At 54.8% G+C, this 23436-nt stretch overlaps 1 protein-coding gene and 1 long non-coding RNA gene across 2 annotated transcripts in view; one reads left to right on the top strand and one right to left on the bottom strand.

The window, feature by feature from the left end:
- ANKFY1 (ankyrin repeat and FYVE domain containing 1) overlaps window positions 1-23436 on the top strand; it is an 80306-nt gene that overhangs the window by 52155 nt on the left and 4715 nt on the right. Inside the window, exons 8-23 of the mRNA XM_043582705.1 lie at window positions 1505-1709; window positions 2757-2825; window positions 3049-3248; window positions 7219-7316; window positions 9541-9748; window positions 10642-10740; window positions 10925-11078; window positions 11667-11835; window positions 12570-12688; window positions 13549-13705; window positions 14366-14566; window positions 15973-16149; window positions 20132-20279; window positions 20738-20828; window positions 21137-21261; window positions 22801-22947. Coding sequence (XP_043438640.1) covers window positions 1505-1709; window positions 2757-2825; window positions 3049-3248; window positions 7219-7316; window positions 9541-9748; window positions 10642-10740; window positions 10925-11078; window positions 11667-11835; window positions 12570-12688; window positions 13549-13705; window positions 14366-14566; window positions 15973-16149; window positions 20132-20279; window positions 20738-20828; window positions 21137-21261; window positions 22801-22947 — 2367 coding nt within the window. The remainder of the gene's footprint in view (window positions 1-1504; window positions 1710-2756; window positions 2826-3048; window positions 3249-7218; window positions 7317-9540; window positions 9749-10641; window positions 10741-10924; window positions 11079-11666; window positions 11836-12569; window positions 12689-13548; window positions 13706-14365; window positions 14567-15972; window positions 16150-20131; window positions 20280-20737; window positions 20829-21136; window positions 21262-22800; window positions 22948-23436) is intronic.
- LOC122484770 lies at window positions 5880-7219 on the bottom strand. The gene is made up of 2 exons (XR_006297705.1): window positions 6962-7219; window positions 5880-6212 (listed from the first exon to the last, which is right to left on the bottom strand). It is a non-coding gene; the product is annotated as an uncharacterized LOC122484770 (long non-coding RNA).

The following is a 23436-nucleotide window of genomic DNA, read 5'->3' as shown; positions in this document are numbered from 1 at the left end:
AACAGGTCAGCTGTGGAAAGAGCACCATCGCCAATGATGTGTATAGTGAAGAAGTTCCATAACGCCTTCCACAGCCTGGTGTCCAACCCAAGACTGCCAGCAGACTCCAGTACTGCAGGCCGTCACGGCACCAGATGAACCTGGGGGGTTGTTGTACGTTTTGGGGATCTTCCAGCTGAAGAAGGATGTGATTTGTACGAAATTCATCCTGTAGACCTTGAATGGAGACAGAGTCTACAGAAAGTACCTCTGAATCCTTGGCATGACTTAGCTAAGTGCTGCGGCACACCCGGAAGTTAGGTCTGGCCTGTCCCGGGAGGGGTTGGCTCATGGGCGCACTGCCTGCAGACCCCAGAAGAAACCACCGCCTCCCACTGCAGCTAGACAGAAGCCTCCGTGCGAGCACAGTGCATTTGTAACTGGGTGATTCCTCTATTCACAGTTCATTACCTTAGGATGCATTGCTCTTTGTGCCTTATTTTCTTAAGGAATGTTAATTTTATGTATCGGAACTGTTTTTGCATGTTTTAAGATGTAAGTGGAACTAAATCCAAGGTGAATTGAACTTTAAGTAACCTTCTATGACACATTTAATTAATCCCTATCACCTTCCAAGTTAGACAAGTCTGCTTCAACTGGTTTTCCACAAGTATTTTTAACATTAAATTGCCACTTGTCAGATTGCTTGGTTCTGAAGGTCCCCATGTATTTTCAGAATTGTATACCTTTAATATCTTTACGTAAACTTAACTCTTGGCCTTTTGTCAGGATGTCAGAGTAGTTTCTGTTTTTCCTCCCACCGAGCGCTGCATAGTCAGAGACAGTAAGCAGTTGGAGCTGTTGAACTTGCTGGATTCTGCAGAAGTTATTCAGACTTCGTTTGGGACTTGTACGTTGCTCTAGGCAGACTTCCCTGCCTATAAATTCTCCAAGAATTAAGGTGATGGAGGGGACTTAGGAAGAAGTTTTGTTTTTACAACCGTTTAGGTTACCAAGTGAAGTTCTTATAAATAGCAATGTGTGCAGATTATTTGTCCAGATATTTAGTTGAAAACTTGTTGAGACTGTTATGTGTGTATGTCACAAATTGAGAAGATTTTAAAAACGTGTGTGGTAGCAGTCAGCGAGGTGTGGTCCTACTCTGGACAGGAACCTGTGCGCGAGTACAGCACGCTGGCGGTAAGACTGTGCTCAGGAGATAAGGGAGCGACACGGATCGTGTTGAGGCATCTAGAAACCCTGTCCGAGAGGTGGTGATCAGGAGTGGCCTCTGTGCCTGGAAGCCTGGAGTACTGGGGTGGTGGTGAGAGGTAGGGGGCCGCAGGTGACAGCGGGTCCGCAGGAATTCAAGCAGGTGACTTTGTGATCTTGAAGGTTCTGCGTAGACATGCCCGGTGGTCCCTCTTCTTTGTCTGCGGTTCCTGACTTTCCGAGGAGTGTTGGCCAGAGTAGGTCGCCCTGGCGTTGTCGTGTGTAACCATTTTTTCTGTTGTTTCTTTTCAAGGAGATCTCTTTGCCGCCACCTTCCTCATTAAGAACGGGGCCCTGGTCAATGCCGCCACGTTGGGTGCCCAGGAGACACCGTTGCACCTCGTGGCGTTGTACAGTTCAAAGAAACACTCCGCGGACGTGATGTCGGAGATGGCCCAGATCGCAGAGGCCCTTCTGCAGGCCGGTGCCAACCCCAACATGCAAGACAGCAAGGGCAGGTTAGTGGGGTCACCGGGCTGCTCTTAGCGCTGTTTCCAGAACAGTGTCTTATGGTGGCACGTGACGAGCAGACGGGCTCGCTATTTAATCTGGTGTTCGTGGAAGTCCCAGACGTTGGTGTATTAGGCAGATGAGAGGCTTGACAAAGCCCAGAGGCGTCTGGGGACATTGTTTCCGTGCTGGGAACCGAGGCCCATGGATTTGCAGGGGTCACTGGTCCAGCTCCTCCATGGGCACCCTTTGCTGGCACCTGGGTCAGAACTGGCGGGGGCGCTCGGAGGGGGATGCGCCCCATCTCACAGCCGTCCCCAGTGTTTCCGGGAGGTCACATTGTGGGGTTTTCCCCTCTGGTGCGTGTATCTGCCTCATGCAGCGTGGCACACAGCAGAACAGGAAAATGCGTGTGACGGATCTCACACTCAAGTAACGTGGGTCTCGTGAACTCTCAGCATCGTTTGATAACTACTCTGTTTCCCCAGATGACTGCATCCTTTTTTTCTTGTGTTGATTCTTTACGTTGACTTTCCCCAGGCGCGGTGAGTCTGGTGGCCGGGCCTCTGGGACAGGTGCCAGCAGCGGGTCCCCTTCGGGGCACTCGAGGGCTAAAAAGAAGCCGCTTTAATCTGTCCTGGCCTGGGATTCCAGCCTGTTGCTGCTCTGACTGTGCTTGTGTAGAACAGAGTTACAGGAAGAAAGGCATTTCTTTTCAGAATTGTGGAGGCTAGGTGGGGAAAACACGCGTACGTGTGCTAGAAACTGCTGGTGTGAGAACACGGGTAGTGAGTGAGCGTCAGCGTTTAACGGGACAATGTTTTCTGTCTCTTCCTTCTGTCGATTCTTGTCCTTCTGGCTGCTGACTGAATGATGACAAAGAAACAGAACCATTTTCGTCCTCTGACATTTAGTCGTGATTTTGGAAGGCCGTTTGCCGAGGCGCAAAGGCACGCTGTTGGAGGAATGTGGGGTTCCTGCTGGTGGTGGTCCGGCCTGGGGTTCTCCTGCACGGAGCCCGTTTCTGCGTTAACCCCTCTCCTTTCCCCCCGTAGGACCCCCTTACACCTGTGCATCATGGCGAGGAACGAACTCGTATTCAGTCAGTTGCTGCAGTGCAAACGGTACGCATCAACGGCATCGAGAAGACGGTGGGGCGGGGGGGGGGCGTCGTGAGGGGAAGGAATTCCCTTCAAGCGTCTTCGCCGTCGAGCGTTGTGCATTTCAATAAGTAAAAGCAGAGTAAAAAATTGTCATTCGAGATGTGCGTGAGGAGAGAACGAGGCTGTTGGCAGCGCGGTGTCGGGCGGAGGCGACGTTTGTCGTCACATCGCTTCCCTCTTCCAGGCTGGACCTGGAGCTGAAGGACCACGAGGGCAGCACCGCCCTGTGGCTCGCGGTGCAGTACGTCACGGTGTCTCCCGACCACTCGGTGAACCCCTTCGAGGACCTCCCGGTGCTGAATGGGACGTCGTTTGATGAAAACAGCTTTGCGGCGAGACTCATCCAGCGCGGCAGCAACACCAACGCACCCGACGCCGCGACAGGTAGAGCGTGGGCCCCAGGGCTGGGCTCGGGGCTGGAGGGGCCACGAGGCGTCACGCCAGCCCTTCCGCCAGACACTGAGCAGCCGAATGGCGTGCTGGTGCGAGTGAGGCTGTGCTTGCAACCCCAGCAAAGGCCCAGGTTTTCGTGTCATCTTATGCTTTAAGAAGTTTAGCCAGGGGGCGCCTGGGTGGCTCAGTCGGTTAAGCGGCCGACTCTGGCTCAGACCATGGTCTCACGGTTTCATGAGTTCGAGCCCTGCGTCGGGCTCTGTGCTGACAGCTCAGAGCCTGGAGCCTGTCTCAGATTCTGTGTCTCCCTCTCTCTGACCCTCCCCCGTTCATGCTTTGTTTCTCTCTGTCTCAAAAATAAATAAACGTTAAAAAATTAAAAAAAAAAAAAAGTTTAGCCAGGGGGCGCCTTCGGCTCAGGTCATGATCTCAGGGTTCGTGGGTTCGATCCCCGCATCAATCCCTGTGCTGACAGCTCGGAGCCTGGAGCCTGCTTCAGATTATGGGTCTCCCTCTCTCTCTCTCTCTTCCCCTCCTCTGCTTACGCTCTGTCTCTCCCTCTCTCTCTCCCTCTCTCTCTCTCTCTCGCTCTCTCTCTCGCTCTCTGTAAATAAATAAATAAACATTAAAAAATAAAATAATAAAATAAAAGAAGTTTAGCCAGACTGCAGGTCGGTTAAGCAGAAACACTTCCATTTGTTTGGTCCGGTGAGTCTCAGAACTGCTTTTACACTCTTAGAAATTAGAGCCCAAGAGCTTTGGTTTCAGTGGGTTGTAGCTTTGATATTTAACATGCTAGAATTAAAACTGAGAAATTTTTAAAAGGTGTATTAAGTTAGAAAGTAACAAACTATTGTATGTTTAGCATATAGCATTTTTTATGAAGGATAATGTTCAAAAGAAAACAGTGACTGGCTTCTTACATCTGCATCGTTGCAGCCTTTTGACGTGTGTTGTTTGGGTTAAAGTGTGTGAAGAAAACATACCCTCCCACAGTTAACGTAGGTGGAGAAGGGTGGCGTGTTTTGGAGCCTTCTCAGATCATTGCGGACGGATTTCTTTACTTCTACAGCCAGCAGAGATCCCCAGTGAGTGTGAAGTTAACTGCAGTGTAGAATCTGAAACCAGATCAATGAACTTTTCTGACTCTTAAGTTAAAATCCATGGTTCACTTGTGCTTTGGATGGACCTTTTCTCCATATGTGATTTTATAAACGTCATGATTGAATTATTTGAAAAATTCTGGTTTGCTGACTTGAGCAGATCTTCCAAATCTTTATTTTAGAATCACATTTACTAATATCACTATCGATCTCATCAGGAAGGTATTCCAGTGTTGAGAAGCTGTCAAAGTAGCAGTTTTGGATAAAAGGTTTCCAAAATTCTAATATTCACTTGCAAGGTCAACTTTTATCATTTGGTACAAATACTGCCAATTGTTTCCTTAAAGAGAAAAGCACACTTCGTTCGTTTTCAGCAAAACGTCCGATACTCCTGTTTGGGTAAGCATGGTTTGCCAATCAGTCATTCTTTCACAAAGCTGGTGTAGCCTGAGGAAAACTTTAGTGTTGCAGCCCAGGCAGTGGCTCTGGGCTTTTCCTCGAGGCTCCTGTACTTCATCACACGGGGCCGGATGCAACTCCCTGCACCCTCATGATTTTGTCACAGGGATTGCGAACAGGCACTCATTGTTGAAATTGAAGAACTTTAGTAATTTTTACTGCTTTGTCAAGGGCCACCCTGAGTGAAGGTGCTCTCGTTTTGATGGGGTCTGTGGTAGTCACCCAGGGACTGCTGCTACATTTGGGGCCCCTCCTTTATTTGTGTTCGGGTCCAGTTTGACCATGAGCAGTGCAGATGTCAGTGCAGGGTGACAAGCAAATATCAGGGGTGGTTGTTACAGAAATAATTTTGACCTCACGGACCCCCCGGAAGACGCGCAGGAACCCCTAGGAACCCTGAGATCACACTCTGAGAACCACTGTTTTAATGTCAATACTTCCTTGATTTGACTACATAAATTGTGGGGATTTTTAAGGAGAAGGATCCCACTGTGATCAGTATTGCAATGTATAAAGCGTGTGTAGATGCCACCGATGAGGGAAACTGGCCAAGAAAAGATGGATGTTAAACAGCCCTTTCCCTGAAAGAAGTTAATAATTTAACTAAAGGTCAAATTAAAGATTTTTTTTTTAAGTTTATTTATTTTTGAGAGAGAGGGAGAGAGAAAGCGTGCACATCCACGACCAGGGGGAGAGGCAGAAAGAGAGGGAGACACAGAATCCAAAGCAGGCTCCAGGCTCCAAGCCATCGGCACAGAGCCCGACCCCACGAACCGTGAGATCGTGACTTGAGCCGAAGTCGGACGCTTAACTGACTGAGCCCCCCAGGCATCCTACTGATTTCTGATTTAATCGGAGCATCACATTATATAAGAAATTGGTTCTTTGATATTTAGGACTTGAACGTTAGGTTCTTACAGATCTGGTTTTTACAGAAGCGTGACATGTACTTGGAAAGAGGCATCTTTTCATTGTGGGTGCACCGTGCTCTGTTTATGTGCGTGCATCGGGCTTGTTCATCACGCTGTGTGAATCATACACAGTAACTGACTAACTTTTGGACTGCTTGACCTATCAGTTTTGGGAATATATTAAAATTCTTCATCGTGATTATGGGTTTATCTGTTGTCTTGCTAGTTCTGTCAATACTTTATTCTTTGAGTTTTAGTACAAGTTCAGGGTTATTTTTCCTTTGTTCCATTTTTCAGTATGCGTAGAATGGCTGGCCTTAGTGCACTGTTCCTCAGCATTTCTTTTGTGTCCGCCGTCGAAGGTCATCTTTGCTCGATAGGGAGGCCACGTTTACGTCTGGTGTGTGCCAGAAGGACCACAGGGCGCTTGTTAGGGTCTCTGGGTCAGGATGGCTCATGCCTGGGGTGGAGTCACACTCTCCCTGAGAGAGAAGGGAAAACAGTATGAAAACAGTGTTTGTCCCATTTCTTTACCTATTTTTAGGACTGGAGTTTAATTTGAGTTTTCAAATAGCATAGCTGGGGACACCTGAGCGGCTCAGTTGGTTAAGCGTCTGACCTCAGCTCGGGTCATGATCTCACAGTCTGTGTGTTCGAGCACCGCATTGGGCTCACTGCTGTAGGCACAGAGCCTGGAACCTGCTTCAGATCCTCTGTCTCCCTCTCTCTCTCTGCCCCTCCCCCACTCGCGCTCTCCCTGTCCCTTTCTCTCTCAAAAATAAATACATATTAAAAAAAAAAAATTCAAAGAGCATAGCTGTAGAACATGATATTTTGTATTTATCCAAAAAGGAAGAGGATTTTAATAGAGAGACACTGCCTTGGGGCTAAAACCATTTCACGAGGGAAAGAAGAAGAGAATTTTGCTTCTTTCTAAGATTCTTGTTTATAAGACAATGCTAAACAAAACATTTCTAAGCCAAGAACAAATACGTTTAGGACCTTAGGAATGAAAGGCCTTAGGCATGATGTTCTGGTAGAACATCAGCTCACAAGGTCTTCAGAGTGGTCATTCTAAGCCCAGAGGTTCTCAGACAGCTGCCCCCCTCTCCCCCAGACATTTGGCGACATCTGTGGACGTGTTTGCCTATTACGGCAAGGTCGGGGATGCCGTTGGCATCTAGTTGTCGTACAGTGTGCCGGACAGACCCCTGACAACAAAGAGCTCTACCTGGCCCGAAACGTCAGGAGCGTTGCTATTGAGACCTTGGCGGGAGACGTAGCTTCCCTCCGGTCCTGGTGGCGTCTGGAGGACAGCTCTGGGAAGAGTGAACGTCTCCTGACGGCCAGACCAAGCCTCTGCTCCTCCCAGGCCCATGCAGTGTCTGCGTCCACCTGTAGGGAGGGCCTGTGTGGACTTCCCACGTGGGCTCGTCAGTTGTGGAAGGTGGCGAGGAAGGGCTTGTGTCTCTGCCCGTTGTCTCCCAGGGAACTGCTTACTACAGCGGGCGTCCGAAGCAGGGAACGAGGCAGCTGCTCTTTTCCTGGCAACCAGCGGAGCCCACGTCAACCACAGAAACAAGTGGGTAAGTGTGACGCTGCAGCCCTGTGGTCTGCGGAAGGAGTGGCAGTGGTGGATGTGCAGGGAAAAAAAGCTTCTGTTTTTTAGTTTGTGTTACATGCCCTTGGTGCAAAAGCCAGGGTGAAACAGGTGTTTTATCCCCAAATATTGGCTGGTTGATTCATTCAGCAGCCGTTTGCTAAGCATTTGTGGAACGTCGGGTCCTAGAGTAGATCCTGTGGACCTGGTGGTCTAGTAGAGAGTAACAGACACGTGCACAGAAACTGGCCACAAATGCATCTCCGTGATTTACGCGCTTTGCGTTTGGAGTCTGCTCTGTGAGTGCGGGTTTAGTCTGTGTCTCGGGGTGGGACCGCACGCTCTGCTCGCAACAGGGCCTCAGGGTGAGGCCCCTTCTCATCTTGCCCTGCGTGATCTTAGGCTTTGCGAGCTTCTGTTTCCTCATTTGTGAGGTGGGCTTCATGCTGATGTCACGGGGTGCGGATTAGCACGCTCTCTGGGACGCTGGAGACCACGTGATGTTGTTTTCACTTTGCCATTTTCATGTAGGGAGGCTGTGCTTCTCCGTGAGGTCACATTCATTTCGTGTCTGCTTTGTGTTAAGAGCTTTGGGGATATCAGCCCTTTTAACCTGAGAGTGGATCTGGACGTTTTTGGCACCCACAAATCCCTCATTTCAGGGCAGAGAACATTGAGGTTCCAAGAGGCTCCGTGGCTCTCGACAACGGAGCCGGTATTAAGACTCGGGTCCAGGGTGGAAGGGTGCATGTGGTCTCAGCTGCGCCGGAAGGCAACGGGCAGTCGGCCTGAATGGGAGACCCACCGAGGTGTCTCGAAGCACAGGGAGATGGCAGCCCGCTCCCCCCACCATTAAACCTGCTCACCTCTGTGCCCCTGCATCTGCGCACAGCCTGCTCTCCAGCCGCATGGCGTGTCCGAGTGCAGTGGTGGCCTTCTTGACTTTGCTTCTGCCATCATGTGTCTCTGTGTCTCTGTCTCTTCCTGCGTCGTCATGTGCCTGCTGTCCACTCCTGATAGCGCACAGTCATGCCCTGTGCCCCAGCTTTACAAAATCCTTTCTGGAGCTCACACGGTCTGCCAGCTGTCCCTTGTCTGGTGCCCTTCGTAGCAAAACCGGGAGAACCCTAAGATGCGCCAGGAGAGACCCGCCTTGAAAGCAAGTGAGCGTGACATCGGAGAAGGGTCTGGAACGCTGGTTGAGTTCTTTGGGCTTAATCCTGAGGGAAGAGAAGACCCACGTGAAGGGTTTTGAGTAGACTGGCGGTGTGGTCATTTGAGTTGAGAGAGCCTACTGGGAAGCTGGCGGGCCGGGCGCACCGCTGAAGTCGAGGCCGGGGCGGGGCCCCTGAGAGTCATCTGGACCAGGAACGACCTGTCCTGACCTCAGACGCTGAACCTGGCGGCGCAGAGACCGCGTGCAGAGGAGTTGCAGAATTGCACTCCTACCGGCTGTGGCTTTCAGAAGCAGGGGCCGCAGAGGTGGGGAAGCTCTTGGGCCCACAGAGGGAGAGAGGATTTTGCCAGGAGGAGGGACTGCCTTGGGGACAGTGATTTCCGTGACGTTCTTTAGGGGGGGATAGTTGGGCAGTGGGGGCAGGGCACGAGAGGAAACTTGTCACATACGTTCCTGTCCTTTTGAATATGGAATCAAGTATGTGTAAGGCCAACCTGAAATGTTTTTAATTTTAAGAAGTGCGAGAAGGAGGTCTTGATGAGAGTTCAAGATGGGGCTGACGTGAGCCGGTCAGAAAACCCGGTGGGGAAGGGGGGGCCACGGGGCGTGGTGGTCAGACTGGTGGCTCTGTCACCGCAGGGCTGTGGTTCCGGCTCTTCCAGCCTCCGTGGGGCTTATTTCCGTGGCGCTTGGAGGTCGTCTGTTGCTGTCGTTTAATTAGTTGTGTCTATAATTAGCAAGATAGTTACAAACACAAAGTGAAGGGTGGCTAATTAAGAAGGTCCTCGGACAACAGGAAGCACAAGGCTGTGTGGAGGGCACAGGGGAAGACATTAAAGAAACAAAGGGTGATGGCACAGGGATGGGAGGGACAGACCAGGCGTGTGACGAGTCACAGCTGGTGACAGACAGGGTGGGCCCGGGGCTGTGGCTGCCCCGGGGACCTGGGTCTCGGCACACAGGCTGTCCTCAGCCCTCTGACGGAAACCCCCGGCACGAGTGTGCCCTGAGTGGGCCGTTTGCTTCCGTCCAGGGAGAAACCCCGTTGCACACGGCCTGTCGGCACGGGCTGGCCAGCCTCACCGCGGAGCTCCTGCAGCAGGGGGCCAACCCCAACCTGCAGACCGAGGAGGCCGCGTCCCCGGCCGGCTCAGGGGACGGCGTCTACCTGCAGACCCCATTGCACATGGCGATTGCCTACAACCATCCGGACGTGGTGTCTGTCATCCTGGAGCAGAAAGGTAGGCAGCTGGGGACTGCCTCTCTCCTTGACCTTGAACAGTAGGTGTCGAGTCGTCAGTTGCGGAGTTGATGTTCCTTCCAGCTGTGAGTTTTCTTACTGCAGATCCTCTCAGGTCAAACCGGAGAAGCGCGCAGTCCGGCTCCCGATGGCTGTGTTTCCCCGTGTGCGTTTTCGGGATGGGGCCTGCCCGTTCCGGCTCTTAGGTTATGGTGTTAGAGCCTTGGACTGCTTTCTCTCTAATGTTGGGTGTTTTCCCAAAGCTTTGCCTCGGCGTGAGCAGTGTCCAGGGACGCCCCGGCCGCAGGTCCCGCACGAGCTGGTTGGTGCTCCGTGTGCCTCAGTCTCCCTGGCAGGCGGGCCAGGGGAGCCCCTGGACGGGGAGGCCCGCTTCCCTCAGGAGGTCATCCCCAGGTTCTCCTCTTTCCTGCCCCGAAACCTGTCTTACTCTTGCCTGCGTCCTTGTCAAGGCCAGCAGTTTTTAGCCGCGTGCTTGTGGACAGAAGTGGGACTCTGGATAGAATGTACTTTTTTCTTAGTCCTCCCAGCAGTTGTAAGGTGGTAGGAGTTACGCGTCAGGGGAACGTTGCTGGGTGTTGTTCTGAGCCTCTTGTCAGCAGTCAGGTAGCACGTGTGTGTTTTCATAGCAGCGTTTTCCTTTTGAGAAGGTACAGTATTTTAAGCTTTAAAACCCTTATTTTCCCGTAAGCTTTGCTCGAAAACACCAGGTTTCTGGCTTCCACTCCCCAGCAGATTTATGAATTCTCTTTGTGGACAGGTGATTGTGTTACAGCCAGTCAGTCAGCTGGAAAGTGAACTCTTACTGTCTTGAGTTCTTCAAATGTGATCCGTGGGATGGTGAAATCCAGTGTTCTTTTCCTTTAAACATTTTAGCTAATGCGCTTCATGCTACCAACAACTTGCAAATCATTCCGGATTTCAGCCTCAAGGATTCCCGAGACCAGACTGTGCTGGGCCTGGCATTATGGACCGGTAAGGGGAATCAGAGCTGCCCAACTCTGGGCAGAGGGGAGGGGCGGGGAGCGTGAGGGCTGAGCCTGTACCACCTGGTGGAAAACCGGCCTTGAGAAGTCGAGGGGGCGTGTTCGTTGCAGGGACACGTTGAGGGAGTGGGAGGCGCTGAGCCTGGGTCCGTTGGGGCCTGTCTGTTTCCCAGGCATGCACACGATCGCAGCCCAGCTGCTGGGTTCCGGCGCTTGCATCAACGACGCCATGTCGGACGGGCAGACCTTGCTGCACATGGCCATGCAGCGGCAGGACAGCCGGAGCGCGCTCTTCCTCCTGGAGCACCAGGCAGACATAAACGTCAGGTGGGTTGGGACTGCCCTCTCTGCCGCAGCACCCCAGCCATCTCGTTGACCCCCTCCTGCACCTATTGCACAAAGCTCATTAAAAGAACAGTCTAGAAGCAGTTGTTCAGATGGGGATTTCGTATATAACCGAGAACATTCAAACACATGAGCTGTCAAAAAGGCTTGCGGGGAAAATGCGGAGTTAAGTTGGTGTTGGTTGTGTGTTCTCAAAAGGAACGTATCTTTATCTCCAACGTCAGGTGACCCTGAATGACTGAGTGGTAAAAGAAGGGTTTTGTCACGTGGGCAGCCGGGGTGGCGTTTTATTGAGATGCTGCTGGGAGCAGCTGTGTGCTCGAGAGGTTTCAGCACCCTTGGGAGGGGGTGGTCAGCTATCTTCCTGGTGCAAGAAGGGGCGTGGCTCTACTTCCTAAGAGGCAGGCGGGGCAGATGCTGCCGACAGGCCGAATTGCCGTGAAAGCACATTCACGTGAGTGAAGGGGTTTGAGGGACCCAGCGGGTTCTGGCGTCTGGGACGCCCACAGGGACAGGGTTCTCATCCGAGTCCAGCTACAGACGTGCGTCTAGGCGTGCATGTCCTCGCAGGACTCAGGATGGGGAGACGGCCCTTCAGCTGGCCATCAGGAACCAGCTCCCACTCGTCGTGGACGCCATATGCACGCGTGGAGCGGACATGTCCGTGCCAGATGAGAAGGGGAACCCCCCGCTGTGGCTCGCGCTGGCGAACCATCTGGAGGACATCGCATCCACCCTGGTGAGACCAGCTCAACTTTAGCCTCTGTTTACAAGTGGGGACGTTTCGTGTCAGAGACTCGTTTGGTGTCTGCAGAGCGGTGGCAGAGCGAGAGGTCTGCGAGCCGCAACCTGGGTCGGGGGCGAGCGGTTGAAAGTCCCGTGTAAGACACTGGGGAGTTCGGCATCCTCTTGGCCAGCGCTGGTTTTTAGGCTGTCTTTGTGGGAACTGCCTCCAAGCAGCCAGAGAGCGGAGGCGTCTCCCCAGGAGTCTTCTCCTGAGAGGGTACCTGGTGTGGGCTGCCCTTGCTCTCACCACGGCGATAAGTCCCCAGACCTCTGGTTTGCCTCCCTTGCTCAGAGGACAGGCCCCAGGAAGGCCTCACTGAGCTTTTCTGGGATGACGTTAAGGGATCGTGCACCTGTCACGGGAGGACCTTTTCATTGCAGGTGTGTTGCCAGGGGCGGGGTAGCTGGTGTTTTCTGTCCCTCCTGGGACACGGCTCTCGAGGACACTGATAAACCTATCTGTCTCGTATTTCCCAAACCCGTCTCACAGGACCTGCTGTAAGAACTTTCACAGAGCACGTTTTAATGAGTGTTTGTAGGACTAACGAATGATACAGATTAAAGTCATCGGCAGCCAATTATCCACTGTATCGTGCCTGAAACAATGCATGTGATGGGGTACATAGAGAGTTCAGAGATGGTAATAATTTACTGGCAGTCTTCGTGAGTAACGTGTGTTTTCTGCAGGTCAGACACGGTTGTGATGCCACGTGCTGGGGCCCAGGGCCGGGCGGCTGCCTTCAGACACTCCTGCACAGGGCCATCGACGAGAACAACGAGTCTACTGCCTGCTTTCTTATTCGCAGGTCTGAGAGGCCCACATGTCCCTTCGTGCCTTCTTACTGCGGCCAGCCCTCCTCTCATTTCATCCGGCTGCAGTCCTGGCAGGCCCGGCAGGCCTTGGCTGGTCTGACTTTCCCCAGCTAAGGCTGTCAGGGGTCACTGCCCTGTCAAGCCAGCCGGTTAAGGGAACTTGAGTCCCTTGCGAGGAGAGGGGCTTGTGTGCCCATATAACAGACAGGAAGTTGAGCCAGCTTCCTGCTCGGGGGGCCACAGAGGCTCCCGTAGTCCAGTCAGACCAGTTGACACAGTGCAGCCAGGAGGCCGGGGTGGAGGAAACCAGATGGCCTCTGCAGGACCCCACCTAGTGCATGAACCCCGGGAGGCCCATGGCTCACCCAGAGTGAAGCATGTGTGGAAGGGACCTTTAGAGCAGTGCTTCTCAAAGGTTATTGATGTTTTACTTTTTCACTTTAATTTTTTGAGAGAGAGCGCAAGCATGAGTGGGGGGAGAGGAGTAGCGGGAGAGAGAGAAAATCTTAAGTGGGCTTGATCCCACAGCCCTGGGATCACGACCTGAGCTGAATCAAGAGTCAGACGCTCAACTGACTGAGCCCTCCCCCCCCCTCCCCCCCCCCCCCCGGCACCCGTTTCTCAAATTTTAAATGCATACGAATCTCCTGGGGAGCTTTTAGGAGTTCTGTTGCCCAGGCTGCCCCCAAGACCGAAAAGGAAATCCAGGGGGGTGGGGCCCAGCATTCAGTATCTGGGGGCAGCAGCGTGTCTGTTGGATTGTGTGAGGCCGCTGCTGTGACATTTATCAGCTTGCCCTCGGCTGCCTCGGGAGCCTGCTCTTGAAGCCTGCCTTTCATCCCCCTGCTTTCAGCGGCTGCGACGTGAACAGTCCCAGACAGCCCGGTGCTGATGGAGAAGGGGAGGAGGAGGCCAGAGACGGGCAAACGCCCTTGCATTTGGCAGCTTCCTGGGGGCTGGAAGAGACGGTGCAGTGTCTTCTGGAATTTGGTGCCAGCGTAAACACGCAGGTACGGAGAGTTTCCTTCTCGGGAGGTAGATGCTGAGCCCAGAATTTGGGAAATCTCCGAAGGCCGGGGGTCTCGCAGACTCTGGGTCCTGGGCCTCGGCCTGGCCACGGGTGGGGCTAAGGGACACACGGTGGGGGCAACTTCCTCTGGGTCGTGCAGCCTGCTCAGGGTTTCAGGTAAGGGTTTCAGGTGAAGACTCCCACTTTGTGCCTTTGTTCTTTCTATAGCACGAGAAGGGTTTCTTCAGTCAGCTTTTCTTTGCCTTTTATCTCCGTCGGTCATATGTTTCCGTTGAGTTTGTCCTAGTCTCCCGCTGAGCACTGTGTTTAGGAGAATGTTCCAGTAGCTCAGTTGAGCCCCCGTGAGTTACGTGTCCTGGCCTGTGGGGGATGACATTTGCTGCCCTGCAGCCAGAGAGGAAGTGGGGTAACTTAGAGGCGGGCTGACCACGCGTCTTCTAAACGAAGTGTGTCTGTGCCCCGGGTCACTGGAGCATGGGGTCGTGACAGCGGCCTGCAGTCTTCTCTGGGCCTGGCCTCTTCGAAAGTTCATTTCCAACACAAGGTGGCAGCATTGAATCCCAGAACCCAGTTCCGTCCGAAAGTTCTTCTCCTTCGTGCTTCTCCCAGGTCCCCTTTCGTTTGTGCCTTGTCCCCACAGGATGCGGAAGGAAGGGCACCTGTCCACGTGGCCATCAGCAACCAGCACAGTGTCATCATTCAGTTGCTGATCTCCCACCCTGACGTCCGCCTCAGTGTCCGCGACAGACAGGGGCTGACCCCCTTTGCCTGCGCCATGACGTACAAGAACAACCGGGCGGCCGAGGCCATCCTGAAGCGAGAGCCTGGGGCTGCCGAGCAGGTGAGGGACCCGCACCCAGTGCCCTGCCTGGCGCCCGAGCTCAGCAGGACCTGTTACGTGGAGACCAAACAGAAGCCCCCTGCCACACGGGCCCTTCACACGTGAAGACCTTTGTGTTGAAATTACACTCCCTTCCCTTGAGGTCTGGCCGTTCAGACGGCCTGTCAGTACCTGTGAGATTTGGTGCTCTGCCCTGTGTGCCTGCCACGTGGTGGTGCCACACGCACGGGGAGGTTGCAGGTGGCCCTGTCCTGGCCGAGGAATTCTGTGGTGTCGTACGTGACGTCGTGCGTGCCTCTGCCTGGTCTCAGGGCCCTAGGAGTGAGTGTCTTGCCAAGATCTGAACGGGGCTCGGGCTGTTGCTGTGACGTCGCGGCAGCTCTCTGGGGGGAAGGTGTCTGAGGACTTGTCATCGTCCGGCTGAGCAGGCTTGGGCCTGACCTTGTCGGTGGGTCTCCAGCGGGTGCTGGGCCTGGCTGGTGACCTGCTGCCCTGGGGGTGGGGCGGGTGGGACGTGGCCCCTCCGCCCCAGCCCCTGGCAGGTCCGAGGCGGGACTGGGGTCTCTGTTGGCCTGGAGAGCACCGCCAAGTTCACGAGTAAGCCCCCGATGACAGTGATGTGGAACCAAGCGAAACCGTCTCCAGCACCGGTGTCTGCTTGGGACGGACCTGTGTGGCTGCTGGCCTCACCCCTGCTCGGGTGGTGTTGGGTGCTCTCTCGTGCCCCGTGTGACACGGGCCCCGTAGCTGAGTCCTTGGGAGACATGCTGCTTGTGTTGGTCAGCAGCCCGTGCTGGGGTCACACGTGTGTGAGGCGTGGGCGTGGGGTGCTGCTGCCCCTCACGGTGCCCCGCGTGCTCACACTGACCCACAGCTCCTGTCTGCCCCGTGTCTGCGGAGCAAAGTCTGTAGCATACGGCTGGCCTGTCCCCCATAGTGTGTCATCTCCTGCAGCTCCGTGAACAGGAAACTTTCCAAAACCGCTCAGCGGTCAGGCTGGTGTTGCAGTTGTGGCTCTAGGGTGCCGGGTGCTTGTCCTACCAGAGCGGGGGGGGGGGGGGGGGGGGGGGAGGGGCTCCCAAGGCGGGTCTCTGCCTTTGCCCCTCCTGGAGCACCCCTTCCTCCTTCCGTCCCGCACGTGGTCTCTTTCTTAACTTTCCGAATCCATACTTTCTGCTGCCGGAAGATGCCAGGGCTCCCTGTCCCCTGCCAGGGGGGGTGTGGCCATGCACACATAGTCGGGCACACGCGTGTGCAGACAGGGTCTGTCGTGTGTGTGTGTGGTGTGTGTGCCGTGTTGGGTATTGGGAGGGAGCCTCCTGGAGCTGAGGGGTGGCCACACTGGCACGTCTCCTGTGGCCAGCACAGCTCGCAGGTGCTCAGCAGGCTCCCGCTTGTTGCCTTAGGTGGATAACAAGGGCCGGAATTTTCTTCACGTGGCAGTCCAGAACTCTGATATTGAAAGCGTCCTGTTCCTGATCAGCGTCCAGGCTAATGTGAATTCCAGAGTCCAGGACGCCTCCAAGCTGACCCCTTTGCACCTTGCTGTCCAAGCAGGTTCAGAGATTATCGTCCGCAACCTGGTAAGTGTCCCCGAAACGTTGCATGCAACACGTGGACCGCACGTGTCGTGGTGCGTGCGGAAGCTCTCGTCACAGGTGTTTGGCCAGGTTTTGTGAGAGGCCAGCACGGCTTTGGGGAACTAAGCCAGTGCCCTCGGGGAGAGCAGCTGTGTCGGTGGGCAGAGTGTCCTCAGAGCCCAGCAGGCAGCTTGTGCAGGCAGGTGTTGGCGTGAGGCCTCGATGGAAGGCAGGACTTGGGTGGCCGCAGGCGGGCTGCGGCATGGGCTGGGGGCCGGGCAGTGAGGGGCGGGGCTGCAGGACCGGCCTGAAGTGGACGGGCCGTCGGTGCACCCTGGAGTGTCCCAGCTGTGCAGTGCGAGGTGGGGTTCCGGTCCCCAGACTCCGGAGGCGGCTCCCTCTCGCGGAGGTCAGAAGCAGGCCCAGATGGTCAAAGTTAAGGTGGTGGCTGGGTTGGTTGGCTGGTTTGTGTGACAGAAAAGGTGTTTTAAAGCTTTTTTACAGTATATGCAGTAAGCTTTCTTCTCTATCAAAAAAAAAAACAACAGTGTTTTTCCTTTGGATGAACACGTAGACGTGGAATTACTGGATCGGATAGTTATTCTGCCTCTAACGTGTGGAGGAGCCTCCACACTGTTCTCCAGTTTGCGTTCCCAGCAGCAGCACATGACGGTCCCTGCCCACGTCCTCGCTCACGGTCAGACTTTCTCGTGTTGTGGGTTCAGTCATTTTGAGGTGACAGCTAACCGTGGTTTTGGTTTGCGCTTCCCTGGTGATGAGCGATGGGGAGCATCTCTGTTCGCCTGTCTGTCGGCCGTCCGTGTGTCCTCTCTGGAGGAATGTCTGTCCAGTTCTGCCTGTTTTTAAGTTGTATTTGGTGGGGTTTTTTGCTGTTGAAATGTATAGAGAGAGAGATTGAGAGAGAGAGAGAGAGAGAGAGAGAGAGAGAGAGCGTGTGCGGGCGCATACAAGCATGGGAGGGGGAGAGAGAGAAGCCCAAGCAGGCTCCACGCTCTGCACAGAGCCCAGTGCAGGGCTTGATCCCACAACCTTGGGATCACGACCTGATCTGAAATCAAGAGCCGCATGCCTAACCGACTGAGCCCCCAAGTGCCTCTGTTTTTTGTTTCTGTTTTTGTTTGCTATTGAGTTGCAGTGAATTGTGTATTTTGGATATTAGCCCCTTACCAGATACATGATTTGCAAATATTTTCTTCCATTCAGCAGATTGTGCCTTTTCATTTGTTAATGGTTCCTTTCTTGTGCAGAAGCTTTCTAGTTTGTGGCCCCACTTGCTTATTTTTGCTATTGGAGTCAGATCCAAAAAATCACCACCGATGCTGATGTCAAGGAGCTTACCACTCTTAATTCTCAAAAGCAGAAAGGTGTAGGAAAGTTTTTACATTTTACAAAGGAGAAGATGTAAGGTCAGAAAGAACCCCCCCCCCGCCAAGACTGTGAGGGAGTCGGTAGCGTGGCTGGGATTTTAGCCACTTGTGCCTGACTCCAGAGCCTGCCTTTTCCCAGAGGACACGCTGCCACCGGGCAGGGGAGCGGTCTGAGCCAGGATGCGGAGCCTGGACAGTGCGTGTGGTGTGCTTTCACCAGAAAAGTGGTTGAAATTTGGGGAGAGTGTAGGAGATGTGGTTGGAGAGGCGGGTCGGGACCAGATTGTAGAGGGTGGCATTTCAGAGCAAGAACAGGGAGCAGCCTTTATCCTTTCAGCAGCGGAGAAGCCAGAGCGTGTCCAGAGCTATGGGCCTGGCGTCACCTGGGTGGCTCCTAAATGCTGTGGTTGCTGGTGTCTCCTGTCAGCCCCAGGACGTGCTGCACAGCTAGCCTTCAGGGCGCTTGACCTATTAGATAATATTTATTTATTAAATAAATAAGAATTTGGGGCGCCTGGGTGGCGCAGTCAGTCAAGCGTCCGACTTCAGCCAGGTCACGATCTCGCGGTCCGTGAGTTCGAGCCCCGCGTCGGGCTCTGGGCTGATGGCTCAGAGCCTGGAGCCTGTTTCCGATTCTGTGTCTCCCTCTCTCTCTGCCCCTCCCCCGTTCATGCTCTGTCTCTCTCTGTCCCAAAAATAAATAAAAAACGTTGAAAAATAAATAAATAAATAAATAAATAAATAAATAAATAAATAAGAATTTATTATTTTTTATTTTTATTTATCTTTATTTTTTAATTTTATTTATTTATTTATTTATTTATTTATTTATTTTTAAGTGTTTATTTTTGAGAGAGAGCAATGGAGGGGCAGAGGGAGAGGGAGACACAGAATCCGAAGAGGCTCCAGGCTCTGAGCTGTCAGCACAGAGCCCGACACGGGGCCCGAACTCACACACTGAGATCATGACCTGAACCGAAGTCGGACACTTAACTGACTGAGCCCCCCAGGTGCCCCTATTTTGTATTAGGAAAGCTCTCTGCCCAACGGTGGGGGGGGGGCTTGAGCCCCCAACCCCATGGCCGAGAGTCCACGCGCTAGTGATTGAGCCGTCCAGGTGCCCCTCTGCCATTTTTGTTTTTGAAAAGTACTTTTTCAGAAACCTTCATGACTTGTTACGTGTTAGAGCTGAGAGAACATTGACCTTTGTGGTGGGGAGTGAAGGCATGGGCAGGGTCACCGGCGCAGGGGCCGAGGGGAGGCAGTGGCCGTGAGGTGGGTCGTAGAATGATTGGGTGGGGGTGGCGGGGGGGCCTGGTGGCACCAGGCACAGACTGGGTGTGGGGACCAGCCAAGGAGGTAGACGTGGGCCTCGGAGTAGTGGGGAGTCGGGCCACGTGTCCATCTGTCCAAGAGCCGGGAGGTGAGAGGGTCACGGCCTCTTCACCAAGGCTCTGCCGCTGCGTCACGAAGGCTTGAGCTCGCGGAGGGTAGGAGTCCCTAGAAACAGCTGGCCTTGCCAATAATGGCCATGCGGTTTAGTGTTGGAGCCGGGTCGTGTCGAAACAGCACCTTCACCCAGACTCCCCTGCCTGCCGGTTAGCCATCTTCAAGGTTAGCTATGATCCCCAGCACACGCAGCAACCTCGTGCCCACGAGCACCCTCCGCATGTGCTCCTGGATCTGTGTGTGGTTTCAGTGGGCGCCCCGGGGTCTGGGGAGGCTGGGACCTGGAAGTCAGGGTGTGAACCAGAGCAGCTGACCAGTGCCTCCACTCTCCCAGGTGGCCTCAGGCCTCGGGAGAGGCACAGACTAGATTCTGTCCTGTAGCAGCTGTCTCGGAGCTCTGTCAGAAAGGGGAAGGTTAATGAGGCGGCAGGACCATGTCTGAGGGGCCTTTCTGCTTTTGGTTCTGTAATTCTCCGGTTAATTTCTGTCTTCTAAAAAGCAAAATAGAAATAGCACATGCTTATTGTGGAAAAACCGTACGTGCGTAAGGGTATAAAGCTGGTGGTGTCTCCCTTTCACCCCCAACTGGAGTGAGTGTGGTGTAGACGCTTTCACACGCCTTCAGGGAGTGTGTGTGTGTGCACACGTTTCTCTCTCTCTGCAGAGGAATCACACTATCATGCCGTCTGCTAACTCGCCTGTTTTTGACTTACTGTGTCACAGACATCCTTCCACGTGAAACCACACATGTCTGTCATCCCAGTGGCCACCTGTTGTGTTGTTTGGTTGCAGTAGTTTTCATGACTGAACCCTTCCGGCAACCCGGTTTTACTACCGTAAGCAGTGGACGTCTGCATGTGGAACAGTGAACTCACTGCAGCCCCGCGTAGTTTCATGTCCTGAATCTTAGAAGTAGAGTTCCTGTGTCCTGAGGAATGGATTTCTGACATCCTGCTGATTGCTGGTTTCGGCCTGGGACGGGTTTTGCTGTCTCCTGCCCCCCCCGGGAGTGTGTGTGAGACTGTGCTGCTCCCGGCCCTGCCGGCCAGGCAGACGCGTGGGTGTCAGGAGGCAGGCAGGCTCGGGCCCCGTAAGTGGGACCGTTGCTGGTTGTGCAGGGAGGCTGCTCACGTAATGAGCCTCAACAGCTTCTTGCAGGAGCCAAAGTGAACGAATTAACCAAGCACCGCCAGACTGCCCTGCATCTCGCCGCCCAGCAGGACCTGCCCACCATCTGCTCCGTCCTCCTGGAGAATGCGGTGGACTTTGCTGCTCTGGACGAGAATGGAAATAACGGTAGCTGCCAGGCATTCCCCTGTGCCCCGTGCCGAGTGCCCTGAGCAGGCCCCCCAGTCCGGAGGTGGAGGTGCCCTGCACCCGCGGGCCTGCTTCCCTCAGGGAGGCTGGCTCTCGCAGCAGCAGAGCTGTGGCAGGGAATGCTCTGGGCGGGGCATCTGTCCTGCCACCGACCATCCCCAGGCAGCCTCCCATCTTCGTGGTACCCCTAGGAGCCTACAGCGGTTTCCCGTAAAACCAGGAAGTCTCACCTTGGGGTAGCCGTGGAAAAAGGAAGCAAAGTGTTACGAGGTTGCGTTAACGACTGAGTCTTGGGGGGTGGTGAAGACCGGACGGGATGGCTCTGTGAGTGGACAGTGGCTGCTCTGGCTGTGTCCTGTTTAGAGGGAGGTCCGTGAGCACTTGAGATTTCCCACGTGGGCTTCTGGGCTTGCACAGTAAGAGGGTTTACTCTCCAGCTCTTCACCTCGCGGTCATGCACGGTCGGCTCAACAACATCCGGGTCCTCCTGACCGAGTGCACCGTGGACGCCGAAGCCTTCAATCTACGGTGAGCGCCGGTGTTCCGGAGCAGAGGCCTGGGCTCCGCGTCACCTAGTGTGACCCTTAGGGCTGGAGGTCACTGCGCCTCGCAACAGCCCCAGGTGCATGCAATACAGCTAACCGGCCACTAGGGCACTGGACCAGCTTCGGTACCTTGGACGTTTTCATTTTGGAAAATGCTCTGTAGGAAACCTTTTATGACCTGTTTGTTACGTGTCCTTGACTGTGTCCGGCATCACAGGTCCAGAGATCGCGTCTTTTGTGCGTGGTGACCGTGGCGGGTCTGTACCTAACTTGTCCACCTTGCTCCCTCAGAGGCCAGTCGCCGCTGCACATCCTGGGTCAGTACGGCAAAGAGAACGCAGCCACCATCTTTGAGCTCTTCCTGGAGTGCATGCCTCAGTACCCTCTGGACAAGCCGGACGCGGAAGGAAACACGGGTGTGTGATACGGTGCTCGCGTGTCCTGGAGACACAAGAGCTGGGCACACGGCCACAATTGAAGGGCACTCTGTGGGTGCACGTGGCAGGTTCTGTGAGCAGCTGTCACCGCTGCCTGGGGTGGAGTCTGGCAGTGTCTGATTCGGGGCACGCGTGCGTCTAAGTGTCCCTGGTGCTGCAGAGCCGTGCCCGGGTCCAAGCAGGCCTGCCCGTCTCTTCTTTTTTTTTAATTTTTTTTAATTTTTTAAATTTATTTTTGGGACAGAGAGAGACAGAGCATGAACGGGGGAGGGGCAGAGAGAGAGGGAGACACAGAATCGGAAACAGGCCCCAGGCTCTGAGCCATCAGCCCAGAGCCCGACGCGGGGCTCGAACTCACGGACCGCAAGATTGTGACCTGGCCGAAGTCGGACGCTTAACTGACTGCACCACCCAGGCGCCCCCTGCCCGTCTCTTCTGACAGCCCTCCTCTCTCTGCTGTGCACCCTGCAGATGCTCCAGAAGGGGGAAGTGTGTTGTGCGTGTGTTGACGGGCTGTGAAAAAGTGGCAGGTGACAAACAGACGAGGCCCCTGTCCTGGTGCTGCTCTAGCTACCCGGTCACTGTGCTAATTTGTATGGCTTCAAGTCATTTTGTACACGTACTTCTGCATTTGTGTTCTTGTTGGATGCGCACAGCCACCCAGAAAGTTAAGCGGTGTGGGCAGTGCGTCCCGAGTTTTCACGTAAGGAACCAGCGGTGAGGCCCCGTGCTGCCGCCATGTTCCCGGTCCCCCCCCTCCTGCCACACAGAGCCTCCTTGGCCTGTGGCAGAAGCGTTGTTACCAAGGAACGTCCTGAACCTTAGCACAGGACTGAACATTTTATCGTTAGTTCTTGGCTTCAGTACATGAATGTGTTGTTAAGCTGGCAGTGACGAGCCTGAGCTGGAGGGAGTCGGCCCAGGAGTGAGCTGGGGGCCCAGCACACCCTCCGGCCGCTGTCCGGGAGGCGGGAGGCCGACGAGCAGGCGCGTCACGTCTGTGCTTCTGAGTTGCACAGACCTGGTTCCGATCGCCTAGCTCTGTCCAGTTCCAGCAGGCGACCCTGGGTTCGTAACCTCTCTGTGCCCCTTTGCTCATCTGAAATAATAACCCTCGTCCGCCTGGACTGTTTGGAAAGTCATGAGAAGGAGTTGAAGTGTGGGGCCCAGGAGAGGGAAGCAGAAGGGCTGCCGTGGGCGTAGCGGGCGGCAGGCGGGAGGGCCTGGCCGGAGCCGGGCGCCCACGGGGTTCCCTGGGTGGGCCTCCAGATTGAGTTAGGTCACGCGACAGGGGCTTGGGCCGGCCAGGCTTGTGCTGGAGGAAGGCAGGTGGGACGGCGCGTTTTTCCTTCAGTGTCTGGTCCCTGCTCTGTGGCTCTGGAGCGTGTCCTGGAGCTGGGGCCGCCCTGCGCCCCCCGTGGCGGTCAGCGGGGCTCCGCTGACGCACGTCCTGCCGCCTTCCGGCGGCGGCAGTCAGGGCTCAGGTGGAAGGAGCCCTCCCGTGCTTTTGTTTTCCAGTGCTGCTGTTGGCTTACATGAAGGGGAATGCCAACCTGTGCCGTGCCGTCGTCCGCTCGGGAGCTCGCCTCGGGGTCAACAACAACCAAGGGGTGAACATTTTCAACTACCAGGTTGCCACCAAGCAGCTTCTGTTTAGACTGTTAGGTGAGTGGCTACTTGCTGCTCATCCAGCGCAGACACGGGCACGGTGTCGGTCGTTCACGTGCCCCGGTGACCTCTGAACCCAGAATGACCCGAGCCGGCCGCTTTCCAGGGTGCTCCAGGGCCCCTGTCAGCCCTACGTCCCGGTCCTACCGGAGGCCCATAAAGGCACCCGCGCATCGGCTCGTGGGGGGGGCGGTCACCCCTCCACGGCTCTGGCCGCTCATCTGTCTGCACGTCCTTTGTGCTTCCGTGGATCCGGGTTCTCCGCATTCTTGCGAGCGGCCTTCTGCTCCAGCCCCTGCCGGCTCCCCCTCTGTTCCCTTGTGGCGAGGAGAGTGGCACCTTGGTGGCTTGCTATTTGCAAGTGCCCTCCCTTACCCTCGAGGTGGCCGCAGAGTGGGCTTCTCAGCCCCGTGGTCTGGGCAGAGGAGCGAGCTCTGCGATGTTGGCGTGGGTGACATGCCCGGCGTCGCTTGGCGGACGGTCTGT

Source organism: Prionailurus bengalensis, chromosome E1, assembly GCF_016509475.1.
Source record: "Prionailurus bengalensis isolate Pbe53 chromosome E1, Fcat_Pben_1.1_paternal_pri, whole genome shotgun sequence".
NCBI lineage: Eukaryota > Metazoa > Chordata > Mammalia > Carnivora > Felidae > Prionailurus > Prionailurus bengalensis.
The sequence above is the reverse complement of the archived record's forward strand: the minus strand, read 5'-3'. Positions and strand labels throughout refer to the sequence as shown.